Source organism: Mytilus galloprovincialis, chromosome 3 (assembly GCF_965363235.1).
Source record: "Mytilus galloprovincialis chromosome 3, xbMytGall1.hap1.1, whole genome shotgun sequence".
Lineage (NCBI taxonomy): Eukaryota > Metazoa > Mollusca > Bivalvia > Mytilida > Mytilidae > Mytilus > Mytilus galloprovincialis.
The window spans coordinates 62,046,568-62,066,602 of record NC_134840.1 but is presented as its reverse complement, the minus strand read 5'-3'; the positions used below and the strand labels follow the sequence as shown (position 1 = coordinate 62,066,602).

At 33.4% G+C, this 20,035-nt stretch overlaps 2 protein-coding genes across 3 annotated transcripts in view; both read left to right on the top strand.

Moving 5' to 3' along the window:
* Positions 1-1,352: 1,352 nt before the first annotated feature.
* LOC143068581 (collagen alpha-1(XII) chain-like) lies at positions 1,353-11,499 on the top strand. Of its 2 annotated transcripts, XM_076242763.1 has the most exons (5): positions 1,353-1,445; positions 2,454-3,014; positions 3,585-3,677; positions 10,383-10,496; positions 11,432-11,499. In XM_076242763.1, exons 1-5 carry the CDS (start codon positions 1,382-1,384, stop codon positions 11,464-11,466), a joined length of 867 nt encoding a protein of 288 aa, XP_076098878.1. In that variant the 5' UTR covers positions 1,353-1,381; the 3' UTR covers positions 11,467-11,499. The 2 variants fall into 2 exon arrangements, with proteins under 2 accessions (XP_076098878.1, XP_076098879.1); XM_076242764.1 differs by lacking the exon at positions 1,353-1,445.
* A 3,212-nt stretch (positions 11,500-14,711) lies between these two features.
* Positions 14,712-20,035, top strand: part of LOC143066744 (matrilin-1-like) — a 30,492-nt gene continuing 25,168 nt past the window's right edge. The window contains exons 1-5 of the mRNA XM_076239555.1: positions 14,712-14,839; positions 15,494-16,054; positions 16,277-16,438; positions 17,185-17,298; positions 18,474-18,504. Coding sequence (XP_076095670.1) covers positions 14,776-14,839; positions 15,494-16,054; positions 16,277-16,438; positions 17,185-17,298; positions 18,474-18,504 — 932 coding nt within the window. The 5' untranslated portion in view covers positions 14,712-14,775. The remainder of the gene's footprint in view (positions 14,840-15,493; positions 16,055-16,276; positions 16,439-17,184; positions 17,299-18,473; positions 18,505-20,035) is intronic.

Here is a 20,035-nt window from a genome sequence, read left to right as displayed (position 1 = left end):
CCGTAGCTCATATGTCCTTATATTATTTTTTGACTTTTTGCGGACTACCGTAGCTCATAGGTCCTTATGTTATTTTTGACTCAGGTCCGCAAAAAGTAAAAAAATAACAAAAGAACCTATGAGCTACGGTTTCGCAGCTACAGCTGGATCAGCCCCTCTCCTCTACCTTTATTAAACAGATACAGGTAAGTACTTTGAGTTATACTATTGCCTTTTTCTTTGGTCTCTTCTACCAAATCCAACGTTTGCCAAAAAATGTCGTTCGTCTCATACCCTTCCATATTGACAACTGCATACAAGGAGCATGACGTATTTTTGTTTGTAATATGAATACGCGATACAATCAACCTTGACCTGCTGATCCATATTAACCTAAGGATTTAATTGGAATATGCAAAACAATCTTGACATTGGTAAAATATACACACTTGTCAAATTTTGAACGAAGATGACCAAAAAAGGTTACTAGTGGGGTTTCATGCAATAAACAAATTCTTATAAACCATGGTTTGATATTGTCAATAAAATACATGCTATCGTGGTTTTTTTTAATTTAATAATCAATGTTAACAATATAGATTTTAGAAAGGGGTGTAAGTTAGTTATATACCTCGGGATACGGCGTGTCTGGATAAGAAACCACTCCGGGCTCCGGCTGACAGGGTTTCTTATCCAGACACACCTTTCCCTCTGTGTAGAACTATTAAATAAACACAAGATGATGAGAAGGGAACGTCACAATCTAGAAATGGATAATCATAGTAACAATAGGAAATATAAAAATCATCTCTTTTATCATACATTTTGGTATTAAGTTTCCCGTAAGAGTTGTAGGTTTAGGCGATGGGCAGTGTTCATTGCTAGTATGATCTATATTCAAAGTAATTACGACAGGATGAATAATAACATATAATGGAGTTTCCCCATGCTATTATCAGAAAAATGTGAAATGTAGAATATCGAAAAATTAAATTTAATTTTCCCATATCCATGCTAGTTTTTTTTTAGATGAATTGAAGTGAAATGGGAATTTTCATGGGAAAATGCCATACATTATTTAAATGTCTAGGTGAATTTTATTGACATTCACGATTTGACTTCTGACCTTACGCATACCAATTATCTAACAACTAATACAACAGTGGAAGAGCTTATGAAACATTTTTTTAAGTATATGAAGATGCGACAATGTACTGCAAAGCATCTCTTCTTTAACAACAAAATAAGAAAAATCCTTTTAAAGTATATTGCCAAAGTAAAATACGCATACACATTGCACCAGCAAGTTTGTATTCAGCTTTTGAACTCAATACACTTATAATCAACAATTTCAGAATAACTAGGTCATTCCAGTTGAGATAAAAAAAAAATCCCGTCTTAAATGGCCGGAAAATTATTTCCTTTGGTTTTCCTATTGTTTCTTTATTTTAGCTCCAGCACGTGTGGTGAGTATATTTTGAAATGGAGGATAAAGTATTGTAAATTAAGACTAAACATTTTGAAAAAAGCAACTATCTTAAAAAGTAAATAGTTTTCTCTTTATGTTTTCTCTTTAGTTTCCTTTGTTTATTAAATGGACGTCCGACGAATGAAGTCCTTCTGAATTAACATCAACTATTTAATTCGTTTTAAGACATTACTAAGTGTCAGGTTTGGTTTGAGGTTAGCATTTATGTTTACCCCGAAGGTTTGAAAGCCCAAAGCCGAAGACTGACGGCAACTGTTAAAAGGTATTTGGCCGATACTTCAGTCTATAAGTTTTGTCGTATCAATTTTTTTACTCCACTCATTTATCTTCAATCATACAAGAACTATGTTTTTACAGACATTTAAGATTCCAATACAGACGTTTAAGAATCCAATACAGAAATAGCTTGTTCATGCCACTTAATATATAATTATAACTCTTCAGGTCAAATTTGAAACGTGGGCAGATGCAAGAAATCATATTTGAATAAAAAATTATCTAATCGACGATGTACGAATTTAATCTAATCATAAAAAGATACAAACACAAAATCACCAGTAACAACGTGACTGTTTGAACGTTTTTTCCTAAATCACGTGACCATGCTTGCTTAAAAGGATACATTTTATATCAACCAATGATTGAATCCCAATTTTTGAAGGGAAAATTAAATTACAAGATGCCCTTATCAAATTTGCAAAATCAAAATCCAAAACATATCAAACGAATAGAAATCAACTGTCATATTCTTGACTTAGTAAAGACAATAATATAATGCATCAGTACGATAAAACCACAGGATCTTTAAAAATAGTAAAAACAGATAGTAGAAAGGAGCATTTTCAGAGCCTTGTAAGAGAAGCCATGACTGTGTGTAAATATTTTGTCGGGAAAACATCGGTAAGTTATCAATGTAGACACGGATTAATAGTAATTAAAAATACTTTGAAAACTGATGGAATCACTTCCTATTTGTAAATTTCAGCTTGTCATGACAAAGTGGATTTGGTGTTTCTTGTGGATTCATCGGGTTCTGTTGGACATAACAATTTCATCAAAGTAAAGAATTTTGTTACAAGTTCCGTAAATAGGTTTATCATAGGAAATAGAGATACACTCGTCAGTGTCGTGACATTTGCATCCACACCACATACAGAGTTTAAGTTAAATTCTTTTCATGATAAGTTGCCATTAGCAAATGCTATTCATGGAATTAGATATATCAGCGGTGGTACAAATACAGGCGAGGCCCTTAAGTTTGTAGGCAGCCATATTTTTCAACATTCCTCTGGAGATAGAATCGATGCAAGAAACATACTTGTGGTTATCACAGATGGACAATCCAATAACCCTGCAGCCACTATTGCACAAGCCAATTATTTAAGGAACAATAATATTCTGATCATAGCAGTTGGAATCGGCAGCGGCATTTCTAAATCTGAACTTGACAGAATGGCGTCCGGTCCGTCATACGTTCTACATGTTGAAGATTTCAATGCATTAAGTCATATTTACGATTCAATTCACTCGATTGCTTGCATATTGGGTAAGACTTTCTTTACTTAAAAAAAACTTAAATCAGTAGCTCAAAGAAATCCCAAGCCCAGTAGTTAGCACTTTTTGTGCTGACATTAATTGTCAATGATATGGTTATATTTATAAATTTACTGTTTACAAATGTTTGAAATTTTTTGAAATACTAAGGCTTTTCTACCTCGGGCATAGATTATCTTAGCTGTATTTGGCAAAACTTTTAGGGATTTTGGTTCTCAATGATCTTCAACTTCGTACTTTATTTGGCCTTTTTAACTTTTTTGGATTCCAGCGTCACTAAGTCTCAAAGAGTCTTTTGTAGATCAAAACGCGCGTCTGGCGTATATACTTAATTTAGTCCTGGTATCTATAATGAGTTTATATAGAGTCAAATATATTGCATAACAAATTACACTCGTCAGTGTCGGTCCATTGAAGTTATGGAATAAGAAAAATCCTTACTTTACATTTATTTTAAAAGTTTAGCACAGTCGAGACGAGATTAAAAATGTAAGACACTAATTATTTTCTTGAAATACTTGTTTTCTTTCTCATTAACGATTTCTCTCCATTTGTTTTCAAGTAACCACCATACATCCTACGTTAAAAGTAACAACAACTACAGCTGCCCCAACTACAACTACAACAGATGCCCCAACAACTACAACGACAAAAAGTAAGTTGTGATTAGTAATAAACTGTATATTATTATTACCGTTTGCTGTTTCCGGAATTGGCAGAGTAATCGAGTCCTTTCAGTGTCAACTTAAATTATGGTATGAATACATAAACATCCTTTTGATGAATAAATTAACAGTAGTATACCGGTGTTTAAAAGTAAATATCCTGTAAGAGAAAATAAATACGGGTAACAAACCAAAACCGAGGGAAACACATCAACTATAAGAGGAACACTAAGGAACAACAGGAACACCCAAGGGCAAAAAAACCAAAAACAAACGCTAACACACATAGAAACAAGCTGTTAGATAACAACCGCCATATTCCTGATTTGGTAAAAGACATTTTTAGAAAAAAAAATAATGGGTTGAATCTGGTTTAGTGGCATTAACAACCTCCCGCTTGAACAATGTCGCTTAAACACTACGCAAACACATGCAAGCATGCAAGAGCATTCATAACATTGAAACACACACAAACAAAAATATTTAAAAAAAATACATGGCCCACAGTTATTTCGTAGTGCTAAATTCTATATATAACTTTTGGACTAGTTTAAATCTCGGTCTATTTCTTAAATTTCTTCTTACATACTTTTGATTTTTTAACCCTGTATGCTAACATTCCCATGAAAATTTTAAAATTGTTTGTACGCACATTGAACGACAAATTTATGTGACGTATAAAATTTTCTGACGTCAGACACTCAAATCAATAAATGTGTTCGTAGATAGTAGATGTTTTTGTGTTCTGTTAAATTGTTCCTTTTTAAATTGTTAAACGATGATGACTGATGTACCCATATTTTGACAATTATATTCATTGTGTCTGTTTATTTAACGCATCAATGTAAATATATCGGAAATTGATGAGACTGTCATTAAAGTGAGAGGGTTAGCGCTATAGAACCAGGTTTAATCCACCATTTTCTACATTTGAAAATGCCTGTACCAAGTCAGGAATATGATATTTTTTGTCCATTCGTTTTTGATGCGTTTTATTATTTGATTTTGCCATGTGATTATGGACTTTCCTAATTGATCTTCCTCTAAGTTCAGTATTTTTTGTGATTTTACTTTTTTCTTTTAGACAATAAATTCAAATTAAAAAAATCGCATCTGCTCTTTCTCAAAAAGATTTTTACAGTGTAGTGTACTACTAGTGGGACAAATAATATCAAACTTATAGAAACTTCTACCAGCTCTAACTCAAAATTTGACAATTCTGTGTTCAAGTGATCTAAAATTCAGTTTGACATCTTCAGACGTAATAGAATTTGACCTTTTTGAACTAGACCAAATCACTACTTAACATAAAGTTTCAGCACCTAAATATTTTTAACATGTAATTTCATTCCCCTACTTAATATGTCATGCATTAAACATCAAGAAATAAATTGGGAAAGTGTATCAAATTAAAAATCCAAGTTATACACTGTTCACATTAGGGACTATAGACAACGAAAACCAAATGACGCTAACTATGTCCTTTGCCTACATGAATGTCGAATGTACATAATACCTAGACACGCCGCATAGCAATGCAAATTCACATTCAGTTAAACAGTCATATTCGGAATTATGACAATGATGGTATTGAAAGGCAGTTTTATAATTATTTGGACCACAAGCGATCAGACATTACACATTATTTCACCGTAACCATAACAAAAACATCAAAAATAAATACATGAATGTTGTATGTGCAAAATACCGAGACACGTCGTATAGCAATGTAAATTAACTTCCGGTATAACAGTCATATTCGGGAATAGGTCAAATTCGGTATTTAGTAGACATTTGACATAGATGTTTAACCACAATCTGAGATGTGGAAAAAAAATATCATTAGTTAGTTTAGACACAGACACGTCGTATAGATCAACCAATTTGTGATGGTGTCCGTCAAATTTACGGAGTGTCATTATTGATCTTCTTTCCTCGTAACTCTGTTGAAGTAGCTAATAAATTGAAATAATGGATAAATTGAAATAAAGGTTTTTACATACAAAGTCAATATTTTTGGAGCCTTTATCCGCTGGAACAACGACATATATGTTTTGCATAAAAGGAGACAGGTCCATCTGTTAGCTGTAAACAATAAAAAGGTCAAACTATAAATTATATGTCAAAGCAATTTATTATTACTTTGATAACAAAAATTGGGACAAAGTTAAGGGTAAAATAGTAATTTTCAATTGAGGCTGAAACAACCCTACTATATATTCTTAATTAATGATCGTCAAATTGATCATTTTACCAATTCGCTAGTTTTGGTGACCTTCAAAAGGTTACATCCTTTATCAACAGAGTTTGAAGAAGGGCGAAAGATACCAGAAGGACATTCAAAGTTGAAGTTTGGTTGTCTAAATTGTATATTTCAGCACGGAAGAATGGAACTTTTATAAAGCAATAATTACTTGCGTGCAAATCCATTCATTTTAAAAATCGTTTAGAGAAGAAGATGAAGAATTGTTTATTATAGTGCAACCTGAATATAAAGTATATCGTTACATTAAATACATAATATAAAACTTCAGCCAGCCAAATAAGCTTATGATGCACTGATTGAATCGTTATTTAACATACATATAATTAAGAGACTTTATCATTGTTCATAAAATTTCGTGTTATGTTATATATATAAGCGAATTGCAAAAAAGATAAGATAAATAATTTCAAATCAAATGATCATAGTGTTAAAGTTTTGATATGATAACAGTCTGCTATAAAATTTGCCACGAGTTTGCTAAGTTTGTGGTTAAAAAGAAGCTCACACAGTTTATCAGTGTCAGAAAGACCAGATATATCACGGAATGTTACACAAATATTTTCAAGTAGTTTGTTTCTTTTCTCTGTATATTTTGGACAGTGGATCAAAAAGTGTATTTCGTCCTCAACGGAGTATCGCACATTTTACAAGTTCTGCGTTCTACTAGAATGTTTCTAACTCGTCCCCGTCGATTTCTAAAGGAAATATCCACAACGCATACGTGAAATAGAAAGTCGTTGACTTCTAGTTAAGCAACGTTTTAGAAAAGTTTCTGTTTCAAATTCTGTTTTAAAAAGTTTGTACGGTCTCAGTTTAGGCATTTGCTGAATATTGATTAACCAAGATTGTTTATGTTCGTTTTCTAAATGCGTTTTTACAGAATCGATTAAGTATGGCGTTATAATGTGTTGATTCTCTAGAAAAAGTACATCGTTGAGTACGCATAAATCAAACAGATCTTTGCGTTATTGAACCACGTATCACGATATCTGGTAGACATAGTTTGATCCCACAAGAAAACTTTACGACATATTCTAGTGTCAGGTAATTTTACTAGTCTACAATAAAGACGCACAATATTGACCTGAATTCTATGATGAATCGGATACCATCCCATATCTCCAGTGATTGCGGGTATCGGCGTTGTTAGACTTACACCGAGAAAAGTACGTATAGCTCTATATTGTAGTCTTTCCAATGAATCATAGTGTTTATGTCCCCACACATCGGATCCATACTCTAGTATAGGTAAAACTGTCGAGTCAAAAATCTTCGTATATGTATCAAAGTACATTCCATCCATTGCAAAGTATTTCGACACAAGTGAACCTACTGATCGGCTTCCACTGGAAACTAGTTCGTTTGTTGTTACCTTATAATCCAAATGTTCATTAATTACAAGTCCAAGTCTGAAGAGATCTGTATTTCGAGACTGTTTCGAGAGTCATATTGTATAGCTGGAACGCGTAATCATTCTTATGTTTTGAAGCTTTCCGTACGTGCATTATTTTCGTTTTTTTCCGTATTAACCTCAAGTCGCCATATCTTTGACCAATTGGTTACACAATGAAGTAATGATTGTAATCCATCTACTGTATCTGAGATTAGTACAATGTCGTCGGCGTAGAGAAGACAGCTTAATGAATCTGTTCCAATGTTAATTCCTTTACCCATGCGGTTTATTTCCGTCACTAGATCTTCAACAAACACTGCGAACAGGGTCGGTGCTAAATTGTCACCTTGACGGACGCCTGCTTCTACTAAAAAACAGTCTGTTAGAGATCCGTTTAAGTGTACCGCTGCTTGAAGCTTTTCATAAGTTGACTTGATCGCCTTGTACATATTTCCATGAATTCCAATCGACAAAAGTTTGTGAAAAAGTAGGCTGTGATCTACGGAGTTGAACGCCTTTTTAAAATCGATGAAACAAAGAAAAGTGTCTTTATTCGTCGGTTTTCGATTTCGGAGAATAGTGAACAAACTGTATATATGGTCCAAGCATGATCGGAGTTTCCAAAATCTATTCTGTTCCTCGCTGAGTAAACTATTGTCCTCTAGATATTCAAGAAGTCGAGTGTTAAGAATATTGCTGTACGTTTTCGCTATTGTTGAGATCAGGCTAATACATCGATATCCTAAAGGATCTCTATAGTCTTTTCCCTTCTGCAAAAGCGGATAAATGATACTCTTGGCCCAGTAATCCGGAACTATTCCATTGGCAAAACAAGTGTTAAAAAGGCGACGTAGGACCGTTAGCAGTTTATCGTTCTTTAATATTTCTTTCGGAATATTGTCCAGTCCTACGGCTTACTCGTTTTTCGCTTTTCGAATAGCGCGCTTTGTTTCTTCTATCGTAATCTCATCGTTCATGCTACTTATGTGTTGAAATTCATTATCATCTACATTTACTCGCAATTGTTCGAATTCTAGCTCCCATTGACTGTTAAGTGCCTTAATTCTCTCCATGAACTCATTATTGACGTTTATAGTGTTTTCGAAGAAATGTTCTGAGTATTCTTCTTTCCATCTTTCTCGGATTATATTAGGGTCGTTAGAATAAGTTCCATCATCCATCACTACTTTATCGATGATTGTATTTTTTCCTACCAAGTCCTAATTTCCTGATCTTATTCTAGAATTCCTCTTGGTTTGATGTATTCAGCGTTCGTATCTTTTCTCTACGTTCCTTCGTGAATTTTCGTTCTTCCTGTCTCAGTGTCTTATCGAATGTTTTTTTCGCCGTCTTAAATTCCATTTTCAATGTAAGTTTCCTGCGCATGCGATGATCACCTTTGAACCCAAGATTTATTTTTTGCGTTACATGCTCGTTTGAACAGGTTCTTCTATTCATTATTCCAATAGGGTTTGCCTCTATTTTTCACCTTTTTAGTCAATGACCTGATATCTTTGTACAATATATGTTCGCTCATTTCATCGTGGAGTGTGTTAATAAGGGTATCGTAAATCACGTCGATTTCACTTTTGATGTTCTGTACTCTAAGCAGTCAGTCTATTATGACGTTAAGTGCTACGACGTACCGTCCGCTCGAGAAAATGTTCGTAGAGATACTTTTGACGTTGTTTTTTCTTTTGAAAAAATTGTGTGAATTATAAATGTTTGATCTTCTTTATCAAAGTTTATTTCATTCAGTTTGGAATATCCAGATAGTTGGACAGAGTACTGTTAAAACGAATGATCCGGAGGATTTGAATTCGATGCCAATGAAAGATCGTAATCAGAAATGACATCAGAAACGAGTTTCACTTCAAAGTTTTCATACTGCGTCAACAAGTTGTACGATACGATCATATAATTCACGACCGATTTACCGATATTTGATACGTATGTGAAATTGTTTTTATCTTCTTTCCCCCGACCGTTTAACATACAACATCTACTGTCTTTCAGGAAATTCACCAAATGATCACCAAACGCGTTTCTCGTATCGTCAATCCATTTCGTCTGGAACTAAGTCCATCATACGCTAAAATCTTTAATAGATCCGACACGTCCGTTAAAATTGTCACAAAGGAATATTGGAGCATCATTACTGTATAAAAAGATTTGTGACAGCAAACTGTTGTAGAAGTCTTGCGCTATATTTCCCCTACATGAACGTTCAGGCTGTAAACAGCATACACAAAAGTACATTTTAATGTCTTGATCTACCTTTGTTGTGAGTTGTATCCATAAGATATCATCTCAATTATTGTCTAAAATGTCCACCTCAAAATGTTGTAGCCAACTCGATTGTCGGTATAATGAAATTTGATGTGACTGTTGTACACATGAGAGGTTAGGCTAGTTATAAAATCATGTTTAATCCACCATTTTCTACATTAGAAAATGCTTGTACCAAGTCAGGATTATGACAGTTGTTATCCATTCGTTTGAATTGTTTGTACTTTTGATTTTATGCCCCACCTACGATAGAAGAGGGGCATTATGTTTTCTGGTCTGTGCTCCGTTCGTCCGTTTGTCCGGCCGTTCGTTCGACCCGCTTCAGGTTAAAGTTTTTGGTCAAGGTAGTTTTTGATGAAGTTGAAGTCCAATCAACTGGAAACTTATTACACATGTTTCCCATGATATGATCTTTCTAATTTTAATAACAAATTATAGTTTTGGCCCCAATTTCATGGTCCACTGAACATAGAAAATGATAGTGCGAAGTTCAGGTTAAAGTTTTTGGTCAAGGTAGTTTTTGATGAAGTTAAAGTCACATCAACTTGAAACTGAGTACACATGTTCCCTATGATATGATCTTTCTAATTTGAATTCCACATTAAAGTTTTGACCCCAATTTCACGGTCCACTGAACATGGAAAATTATAGTGCAAGTGTGGCATCCGTGAACTATGGACACATTCTTGTTGTTTAGTTTTTTTGTGATGCTACTTTTTAATACTGTCAGGATATTTATACTTTTAGGACCTTGCAATGATGTCATACCGAATTGTAAAGAGTATGGTGCAACAGTATGTGAAGGAACGTACAAATCATGGGCGTCCAGAAATTGTGCATACTATTGTAACTTATGTAATGGTAACTATTGAAAAATACGCATAAACTCAAACATCATACATTGATATAAAAATGATCAATCATACATATAGCCAGTACAGCTAAACAGACGACCGACAATTCCAAGGGTTTTTCTGTATGACAGTTTTCATCCGTTCGTTTGCTTGTTTTAATGTTTTTATTTGACAATTTGCTAAGGGACTTAATTTGCATTCAGAATTTTCCAATGAGTTTGATATTTTTGTTATCTTACTTTCTACTGGTAGAACGAAGAACAAATTGACCACATTTCTATATCATAGGCATTATTAGGTTGAAATTATTCAAAACAAGAAAAATAACAGTTAAACTGATGAAAAAAAAAACATTTACAAGCGGTAGAATCGAATTTCAATAATTAAGTGATCAGTTAAGTAAAGCCTTGAACGCACCTGCTTCATCATATTCATAAGCTGTTCAGCATGAAAAAACATATTTCAAGATCAACACTTCTGGCTGTAACATGTGCCTCCCTAAAAAAAAAAAAAAAAACCCATTTGAATCGCATATACATCAGGAGGGCCAAGGTGTCAACTCTCCTAATGTCCCCTCATTTGAAATAGGTTATTATAAAATATAGAATGGTGATTGAGAAATTGACAAAGAGACAACAACCCAACCAAAGAGCACACAACAGCCGAAGGCCACAAATGTGTCTTGAACACAGGGAGAAAATCGCAAACCCAGAGGCGGACTTAAACTGGCCTCATATCAACATGTGTATAAGTTCAATGAAAATGGACGTCAAACCAAACTCCAAAACATATCTACGACCTAAAATTAAAAACAAAAACATAAAAGACCAACAAGTCAAGGATTTCGTGGATAAGCTGGTTTAGCTGGTAGCCATGGGGAAATAAAGATTTGCTAATTTTAAGTAAACTAATTTCTATTACAATGTATTTTCTTTTTTGCAGCCGCACCAACAATATTGGCCATTATTGGAAAGTAAATTATTACCGAACTATTAAAGTGTACAACTGAAGTATTTTTCTCCTTTATAGTTTAATCATATTATTGATTTAAATGTTCGAAAAGAATAACATTCAACCAGGTGGTTTATATAAGTCAAACAAAGACGAGAGGACTAAAATCTGAAAGAATAAGAACAATGGATATTTTTTGAATAAACAAAGATCGTTGAAATTTTATACAAACAGATAAAATTTAAAAAAAAACCAATGAATGACATCAAAACATGAAAAATCAAGTAGCGAGAATTCCTTAATGCAAACGTTGAACAACAAATGGAACTTTTTAACGACTTTGACTGGCTATACAGCCCTTGGACGGTCGGGAAATATTTAATAAGAAATGATAACCAATTGTTCAGATCTCCCACTTTGAATTAATGAGAAGCATTTTTTTCCAAGAAACTTCCGTTGTCTTATTATATAAACTTAACGATGATTGAAATAAATTAAATAGTATATATATATATATGTTTGCCTGAACTATGAAAGACAACGTTATTCGTTTCACAAAATGTCAACCTGTCGGGACACCTGAGACCACCCAGGTTTTTAGTGTGGTTCATGTTGCCCAGTCAGTAGTTTTCTATGAAGTGTTCTGAACATTGTTGTTTGTCACTGAGTCCTTTTTGTTTCTTGTTTCCACATCGTTTATTTTCTGAAATATGTTTGTTGTCTTGTATCGTTATTTGTCTGGCGTAACAAATTATAAGCCTGGTACCTTCGACTAGGTTGTTATATCGAAAACTCTGGTGTAATATTTTTTCAGTAATACAGAGATTTAATCCGTTAAAATCAAAAACGTTGTTACATCCTCGAGCGAACCGATCAAGTTGAGATATTTAAACACAATCACATGGTGACAAGGGAACATCACTTTATAAAAATGGATAATTAAAAATAGGAATTTCAAAATCATCTCTTTTATCATAAAATTTGCTATTCAGCTTCCCGTTAGAGATCAAGATATCTAGACCCAGGAAAGGACAGTGTTCATTGTTAGTATTAGTTTTACTTAAAGCCAATTCGACAGGATAAATAATAATATATCCCGGATTTCCCCATGCTATCACCAAAACAAATAAGAAATGTAGAATATCGGAAAATATAAAAAAAGAAGATGTGGTATGATTGCCAATGAGACAACTCTCCACAAGAGACCAAAATGACATGGAAATTAACACCTATAGGTCACTGTACGGCGTTTAACAATGATCAAATAGTACTAAATTTTTAGATCACCTGGCCCAAAGGGCTAAGTGAGCTTTTCTCATCACTTGGCGTCCGTCGTCCGTCGTCCGTCGTCGTCGTCGTCTTCCATCGTTAGCTTTTACAAAAATCTTCTCCTCTGAAACTACTGGGTCAAATTAAACCAAACTTGGCCACAATCATCATTGGGGTATCTAGTTTAAAAAATGTGTGGCGTGATCCGGCCAACCAACCAAGATGGCCGCCATGGCTAAAAATAGAACGTAGGGGTAAAATGTAGATTTTGGCTTATAACTCTGAAACAAAAGCATTTAGAGACATGTGGTAAAATTGTTTATTAGGTAAAGATATATCTGCCCTGAAATTTTCAGGTGAATCGGACAACCAGTTGTTGGGTTGCTGCCCCTGAAAATGCAATTTTAAGGAAATTATACCGTTTTTTGGCTATTATCTTGAATATTATTATAGATAGAGATAAACTGTTAACAGCAATAATGTTCAGCAAAGTAAGATCTACAAATAAATTAATGTGACTAAAATGGTCAGTTGACCCCTTAAGGAGTTATTGCCCTTTATAGTCATTTTTTTCCAATTTTTCGTAATTTTTTCTAATCTTTTACAAAAATCTTCTCTAAAACTACTAGTCCAAATTCAACCATACTTGGCCATAATCATCATTGAGGTATTTAGTTTAAAAAATGTGTGCGGTGACCCTGCCAACCAACCAAGATGGCCGCCATGGCTTAAAATAGAACATATGGGTAAAATGTAGATTTTGGCTTATAACTCTGAAACCAAAGCATTAAGAGCAATTCAGACATGGGGATTAAATTGTTTTGCAAGTCAAGATCTATCTGCCCTGAAATTTCCAGATGAATCCGACAACTGGTTGTTGGGTTGCTGCCCTTGAATTGGAAATTTTTAAGGAAATTTTGCTGTTTTTGGTTATTATCTTGAATATTATTATAGATAGAGATAAACTGTAAACAGCAATAATGTTCATCAAAGTAAGATCCACAAATAAGTCAACATGACCAAAAAGTCAGTTGACTCGTAAGGAGTTATTGCCCTTTATAGTCAATTTTTAATAATTTTGTAAATTTTGTAAATTTTTGTACATTGTAACAAAATATTTTCTTCTGTAACTAATGGGCCAAATTCATTATAAATTGAGATAATGAGATAATTGTAAGAAGCAAGAGAATGTTCAGTAAAGTAAGATCTACAAACACATCACCATCACCAAAACACAATTTTGTCATGAATCCATCTGTGTCCTTTGTTTAATATGCACATAGACAAAGGTGAGCGACACAGGCTCTCAAGAGCCTCTAGTTTATTTACATCCACGATTTGACTTCTGGCTGTATGCATCTGATTTATAATATGAAGGGTACCAATTTTACTGCATCTTCTATAATGTTCGAGGTCAAATATTTGAATAGCAAAATACTAATACAAATTTTGATGAGCTAATCAAACTAAAAAAGTATCAAAAGAATAGCTAAATCCTTAAAAGGAATCAGAGCTTAGTATGAGGAATGTCTATTTCCAAATTCGATTGATTTTCAAATTTTATAACTTTTAATTTCAATCAAGACAGTATTCGTCTTTTCATGCGATTACTGAGGTCCTGGCTAATGAGCTGGTGATACCCTCGGATACCAACAGTCATCCAGCAGAGGTATCGACACAATGGTAAAAGAAAAAAATAAACGGTACCAATTTTGCTGCAACAGATGCGCATTTCGACAATAAATGTCTTTTCAGTGATTTTCTAGGCAAATTATTTTAATATCCAAAGACTAAGACCACAGTTGAAGAGCTTATCAAAACACGATCTGAAGTATATTAAGACACGACAATATCTTTAACAAATAAATTACGAAAATCAGATGAATGTATGATGTATTAGTAAAAATGTTCATATAATTAAAACAAAAGAAAAAGGTAGAAATTGCATCGGAAACTTTCTAATTTTCATGCCTTCGACCTCAGTACACTTATACATGTTGTAATCAACACAGATTATTGCTCGAATAACTAGGTCATTTCTGTTGAGATAAAAGTTCCCATCTAAAATGGACGGAAAATTGTGTATTTTGGTATTTCTATTGTTACTTTGTTTTAGCTCCTGCATGTGTGGTGAGTATATTTTGAAATGGATGATGAAAGTTAAGACTGAAGATTGTTAAAAATCTAAATAGTTATCTTTGTAGATCTTGAGTTTCCTCGGTTTATTAAAAGGGTGGCCGCCGAATTCTTTCCCACTAAATTGACCAAAGCTCTTTAAGTTGTTTAAGGAAGTCAACATTAACCCGAAGATTATACTGTTGACCAAAGCCGAAGACTGACGACAACAGTTCAGTATAAGTTCTAATGTTCAACAGTCTTTGACCGAGCATCAAGTCAGTCAGTTGTCTCATACCACCATCCTCGCAACTGTTTTTCTCATTTGTTTATCTGAAATCATGCAAAAAGCATCTGTTTACAATGCAGAAATAGCTATAGTTTATAACACTTTGCATACGGACTCTAGCTCTTCAAGTCAACTCTTGCACTTAAGGTAAGGAAGTTTTAAAGTCAAAACAATTATTTCATTGATAAACTTCAATGCGACTCGAACCAATTAAAAAAAGTTACGAACACAAAAACACAAATGAATAAAGACAACGGTAGTATACCGCTGTTCGAATAACAACGTTGTTATCTTTTTTAGTGGGCGTCGTTTTTTGGTATGATTTATATTTTATGCTATTATGAAAACTGACGAACTCACGTACCATTTGTACATTTCAGCTTGTCATAACAAGGTAGATTTGGTGTTTCTTGTTGATTCGTCAGGTTCTGTTGGATCGACCAATTTCAACAAAGTGAAGAATTTTGTTGCAAGTTCTTTAAACAAGTTTCATATAGGAAATAGAAGTACACTCGTCAGTGTCGTGACATTTTCATCTAAAACGCATGAAGAGTTTAAATTGAACTCTTTCCATCATAAATTGCCAATGGTAAATGCTATTCATGGAATTAGATATGACGCTGGTTCTACACATACCGGTGATGCCCTTAGATTTGTTGGCAGCCATATTTTTCAACATTCCTCTGGAGATAGAATCGATGCAAGAAACATACTTGTGGTTATCACAGATGGACAATCCAATAACCATGTAGCCACTATTGCACAAGCCAATTATTTAAGGAACAATAATATTCTGATCATAGCAGTTGGAATCGGCAGCGGCATTTCTAAATCTGAACTTGACAGAATGGCGTCCGGTCCGTCATACGTTCTACATGTTGAAGATTTCGATGCATTAAGACATATTTACGATACAATCCACTCGATTGCTTGCTTACCGGGTAAGACTTACGTTACGTTATTCATTCTTAGATCAGAAATTTAAAGATAAAGAAAAATATAATGCATAAACTTTTCGCAAGTGTCGATCTTTTGAAGTTACATTATACTTAACGCCTACTTTACTATTTTTTTAAAGTCGAGTCGAGATTATAAAAAGTAACACACTTTCTTAAAATGTTTTATACTTTCATATAAACCGTTTCTTCTCCTTTGTTTTCAAGTAACCACAATACATCATACTTTAAAACAAACAACAACTACAACAGCTGCCCCAACAACAACACCAACTACAACTGCCCCAACAACAACAACCGTCCCGATAACAACAACTACTACAGCTGCCTCAACTACAACAGATGCCCCAACGACAACAACGACAACAAGTAAGTTGTGATTAATAATAAACTGTATATTATCATTATCATTTGCTGTTATCGGAATTAGCAGAGGAATCGAGTCATTTCAGTGTCAACATTAATTATGCTATGAATTTCTTAAACACTCCTTTAGTAATTTTTTCTCTTTTCCTGTCCCCACAAGGATACAAGCCCATCTGGTTGCAGTACACAATAAAAAGGTCAGACTATAAACTGATCTGTAAAAGTACTATAGTATTACTCTGATGAGAAAATTGGAAGGAAGTTAAGGGTTAAATCCGATATTTTCAATTTAAGTGAAACAACACTACTTAATATTCTTATCAAATGATCGTAAATTGGTCATATCACCAATTCACTTATTTTGGTGAATTTTATATAAAAATGCAATATTTATCAACGGAGTTTGAAATTTGGTTGTCTACATTATGTATTTCAGCTGAGAAGAACGAAACTTATATAAAGCAATAATTCACTTAAGTTTTTGAAATACTCAGGCTGTTTTACCTCAGGAATAGATAACCTAAGCTGTATTTTGGCAAACTATTTAGGAATATGTGCTTCAACTTTTTTCTTTATTTGACTTTTTTAAGTTATTTTTATTCGAGTATTACTAACAAGTCTTTTGTAGACGAGACGCGCGTCTAGCGTTAATACAAAATTTCATTCCTGTTATCTACGATGAGTTTATTCACTTGGCTTTGAATCCAAAATAGATATATTACTACTATCAGGATATTTTATCCTTTTAGGACCTTGCAATGATGTCATATCGAATTGTAAGCAGTATGGTGCAACAGTGTGTGAAGGAACTTACAAACCATGGGCATCCAGAAATTGTGCATATTATTGTAACTTATGTAATGGTAATTATTGTAACAAGTACGTGCAGCACACGAAATGTGTACCTATATTTGGTTTATATATGTACGCAAAAATTAAAACATCATACATTGTTATAAAAAATAATCAGCAAATAAACACATCAAGTGCTATTATACAGACGACCGACTCTTGTAAGGGTTTAACTATCTGACAGTTTTTTTCCGTTCGTTTGATGTTTTGGAAATTTTGATTTTAAAACTTGATTACAGATTTTTCATTTAGAATTTTCCTCGATGTTTGGTACTTTTGTTATCTTACTTTCTTCTGGTCGAATGAAGACCAAAGTGACTACATTTCTATATCCCAGCCATCCTTAGGGTGATCAAAACAAGAAACAAATATTGAAAGCACCTGTATAGCAGGAGTGCCCAGGTGTCGACTCACCTAGTTTCCCCTCATTTGAAATATATATCATAAAATATAGAATAGAAATTGTGAATGTGTCAAAGAGACAACAACACGACCAAAAAGCAGAAAACAGCCTTAGACCACCAATGGGCCGTAAACACAGCGCGAAAATCCCACAGTGGAGGCAGACTTTAACCGGACCCTTAACAAAATATGTACAAGTACAATGAAAATGGATGTCAATCCAACACAAAAATATGTAAATGACCTAAGATTAAAAAACATACAAGACTAACAAAGGCCAGAGGCTTTTGTTTTTAAGTCTGTAAATAATAATTCTAATCGACCTCTGTATATTTAGATCAAGGACTAACACCAATAACAAATGTAAGGAGTTAAAACATCATATAACAAAAGTGGTTATAAGTGTAAGTCCATGATTTAAAAAAGATGTATTGGATATTTAAAATAAAGATTGATGATGTAGATGATGTATATTGCTAAAAAAAAGAGGGACGTAAGATACCAAAGGGGTACAATTGGTTCCCATAGGAATGCCAACAGTCTCATAAAAAATGTGTTTTCAAAAGTCTACAAATTTCAAACAAGTAAATATCAATTTAAAATATATGATGTATTAATCTCCACCACATGTACTGTTCATTGTATTGAAAAGGCGAGAAGCCTATATAAAGTCTCTTAAAAGTTATTAGTAGTGTCCAAGTTTATTTCTTTATTTTCATTTTAGTTGGGTAAATTAAGATTAGCTGATTTTAAGTAAACTAATTTTCATCATTTTTTTTTTCAGCCGTACCAACACTATTGGCCATCATTGGAAAGTAGAGTATGACCGTAATATTAAAGTTTACAATTCAAGTATTTCATTCTTTATAGACAAACATTGAATCAGGGGGCCTATAAAAGCGCAACAAAGGACGAAATTACTAAACTCAGAAAGTACAAGAACGATAGATAATGTTAAAATGTAAACAAAAGAAAACCTGAAATCTTTACAATTTTAAACAGATAATACATAAAAAAAAACACAAACATTTCACCAAAACATGTGGAATCATTTAGTGAGAATTTGTAAATGAACATTATTTAGATATCCAACCTTTGAAATATCTTTCGGCATACTTCTACATGTTAACACTGATACCATACATATATTGTAACATGTTCTTCCCTCTGAAGACAATTTAATCCTAACGGTTCATTTTTTCAATGTTTTATGTCATCCAGGAATATTTTACCTCAGTTGTATTTTGCACCACTTTTTGGAAATTTAGGTCCTTAATACTCTTCAACTTTGTTCTGGTTTGACTTATAACTTTTTTTATCTGAGCGTCACTGATGAGTCTTATGTAGATGAAACGCTCGTCTGGTGTATCAAATTAAATTCCTGGTGCCTTTTATAACTATAATGATAGATTCATTAACACTGGTACCATACATATATTTTAAGATGTTCTTCCCTTTGAAGACAATCCTAACGGCTCATTTTTTCAATGTTCTATGCCATCCAACTTTATGTGAAAGACTTTTTTGCTTTAATGGTATGAAATTATAACCAGTGTTGAATTTAATTATTTTAGGGGCAATAACTTCTCAAGATATCATTGGATTATTTGGGACCAAATGTATCAAATATTCATCCTCATAATCAACAATTTGTTTCAGTTCTTATACATCTATATTCTATTGTTTAAGAGTAGATGCCTTAAAAAAGATCAAAACTAAGATGATGAACTTGACCTTGGTCTTTATTTGGAAGATATGTTCAATCACCATATATTTGATGATTACATTATACAGTTTTACGAGTTAAACTAAGATAAGGAAATGTCTGTATCAAGTAAGGAATATGACAGTTGCTTAACATTCGTTTGATGTGTTTGATCCTTTGATTTTGCCATTTTATAAGGACATTTCCGATTAAGTTTTTTTTGTAATTTTACTTTATACCGCTTTACTTAAAAGGAAAGGGTTTATAACATTTTTTTGAATGTTACCGGACCAAAACTTTTCCTAACTTAAAAACAAACATTGTTTTAATCACTTTTTTTGTGCCGGAGGTGCGCAAAAAAAACAGCTTAAGGGAAGATTGGTTTTACAAGGAAAAGTGTTCGGTTACAGGCTGTGAGTTTTAGAATCGCAATAAGTGTTCGGTATCTTAAAATCAAAATTGCACTGTCATAATTCCGAAAAAATATGGTGCAAGAAAAGATGATAGTAGATAAAACAATCAGAAAAAAATCAAAAGATCTTTCATCAGAAGTGACAACCATCTAATAATTCTAATAAACAACTAATGCATCTCTTACTGGCATGCACATCCCGAGTATGGCTCGAGTCACTGATGATAGT

Coding starts and splice junctions, on each gene's coding strand:
- LOC143068581 (XM_076242763.1), top strand. CDS start 1,382: ATGGCCGGAAAATTATTTCCTTTGGTTTTCCTATTGTTTCTTTATTTT. Junction 1,446..2,453: donor TTTTAGCTCCAGCACGTGTG/GTGAGTATATTT, acceptor TGTAAATTTCAG/CTTGTCATGACAAAGTGGAT. Junction 10,497..11,431: donor CTATTGTAACTTATGTAATG/GTAACTATTGAA, acceptor TCTTTTTTGCAG/CCGCACCAACAATATTGGCC.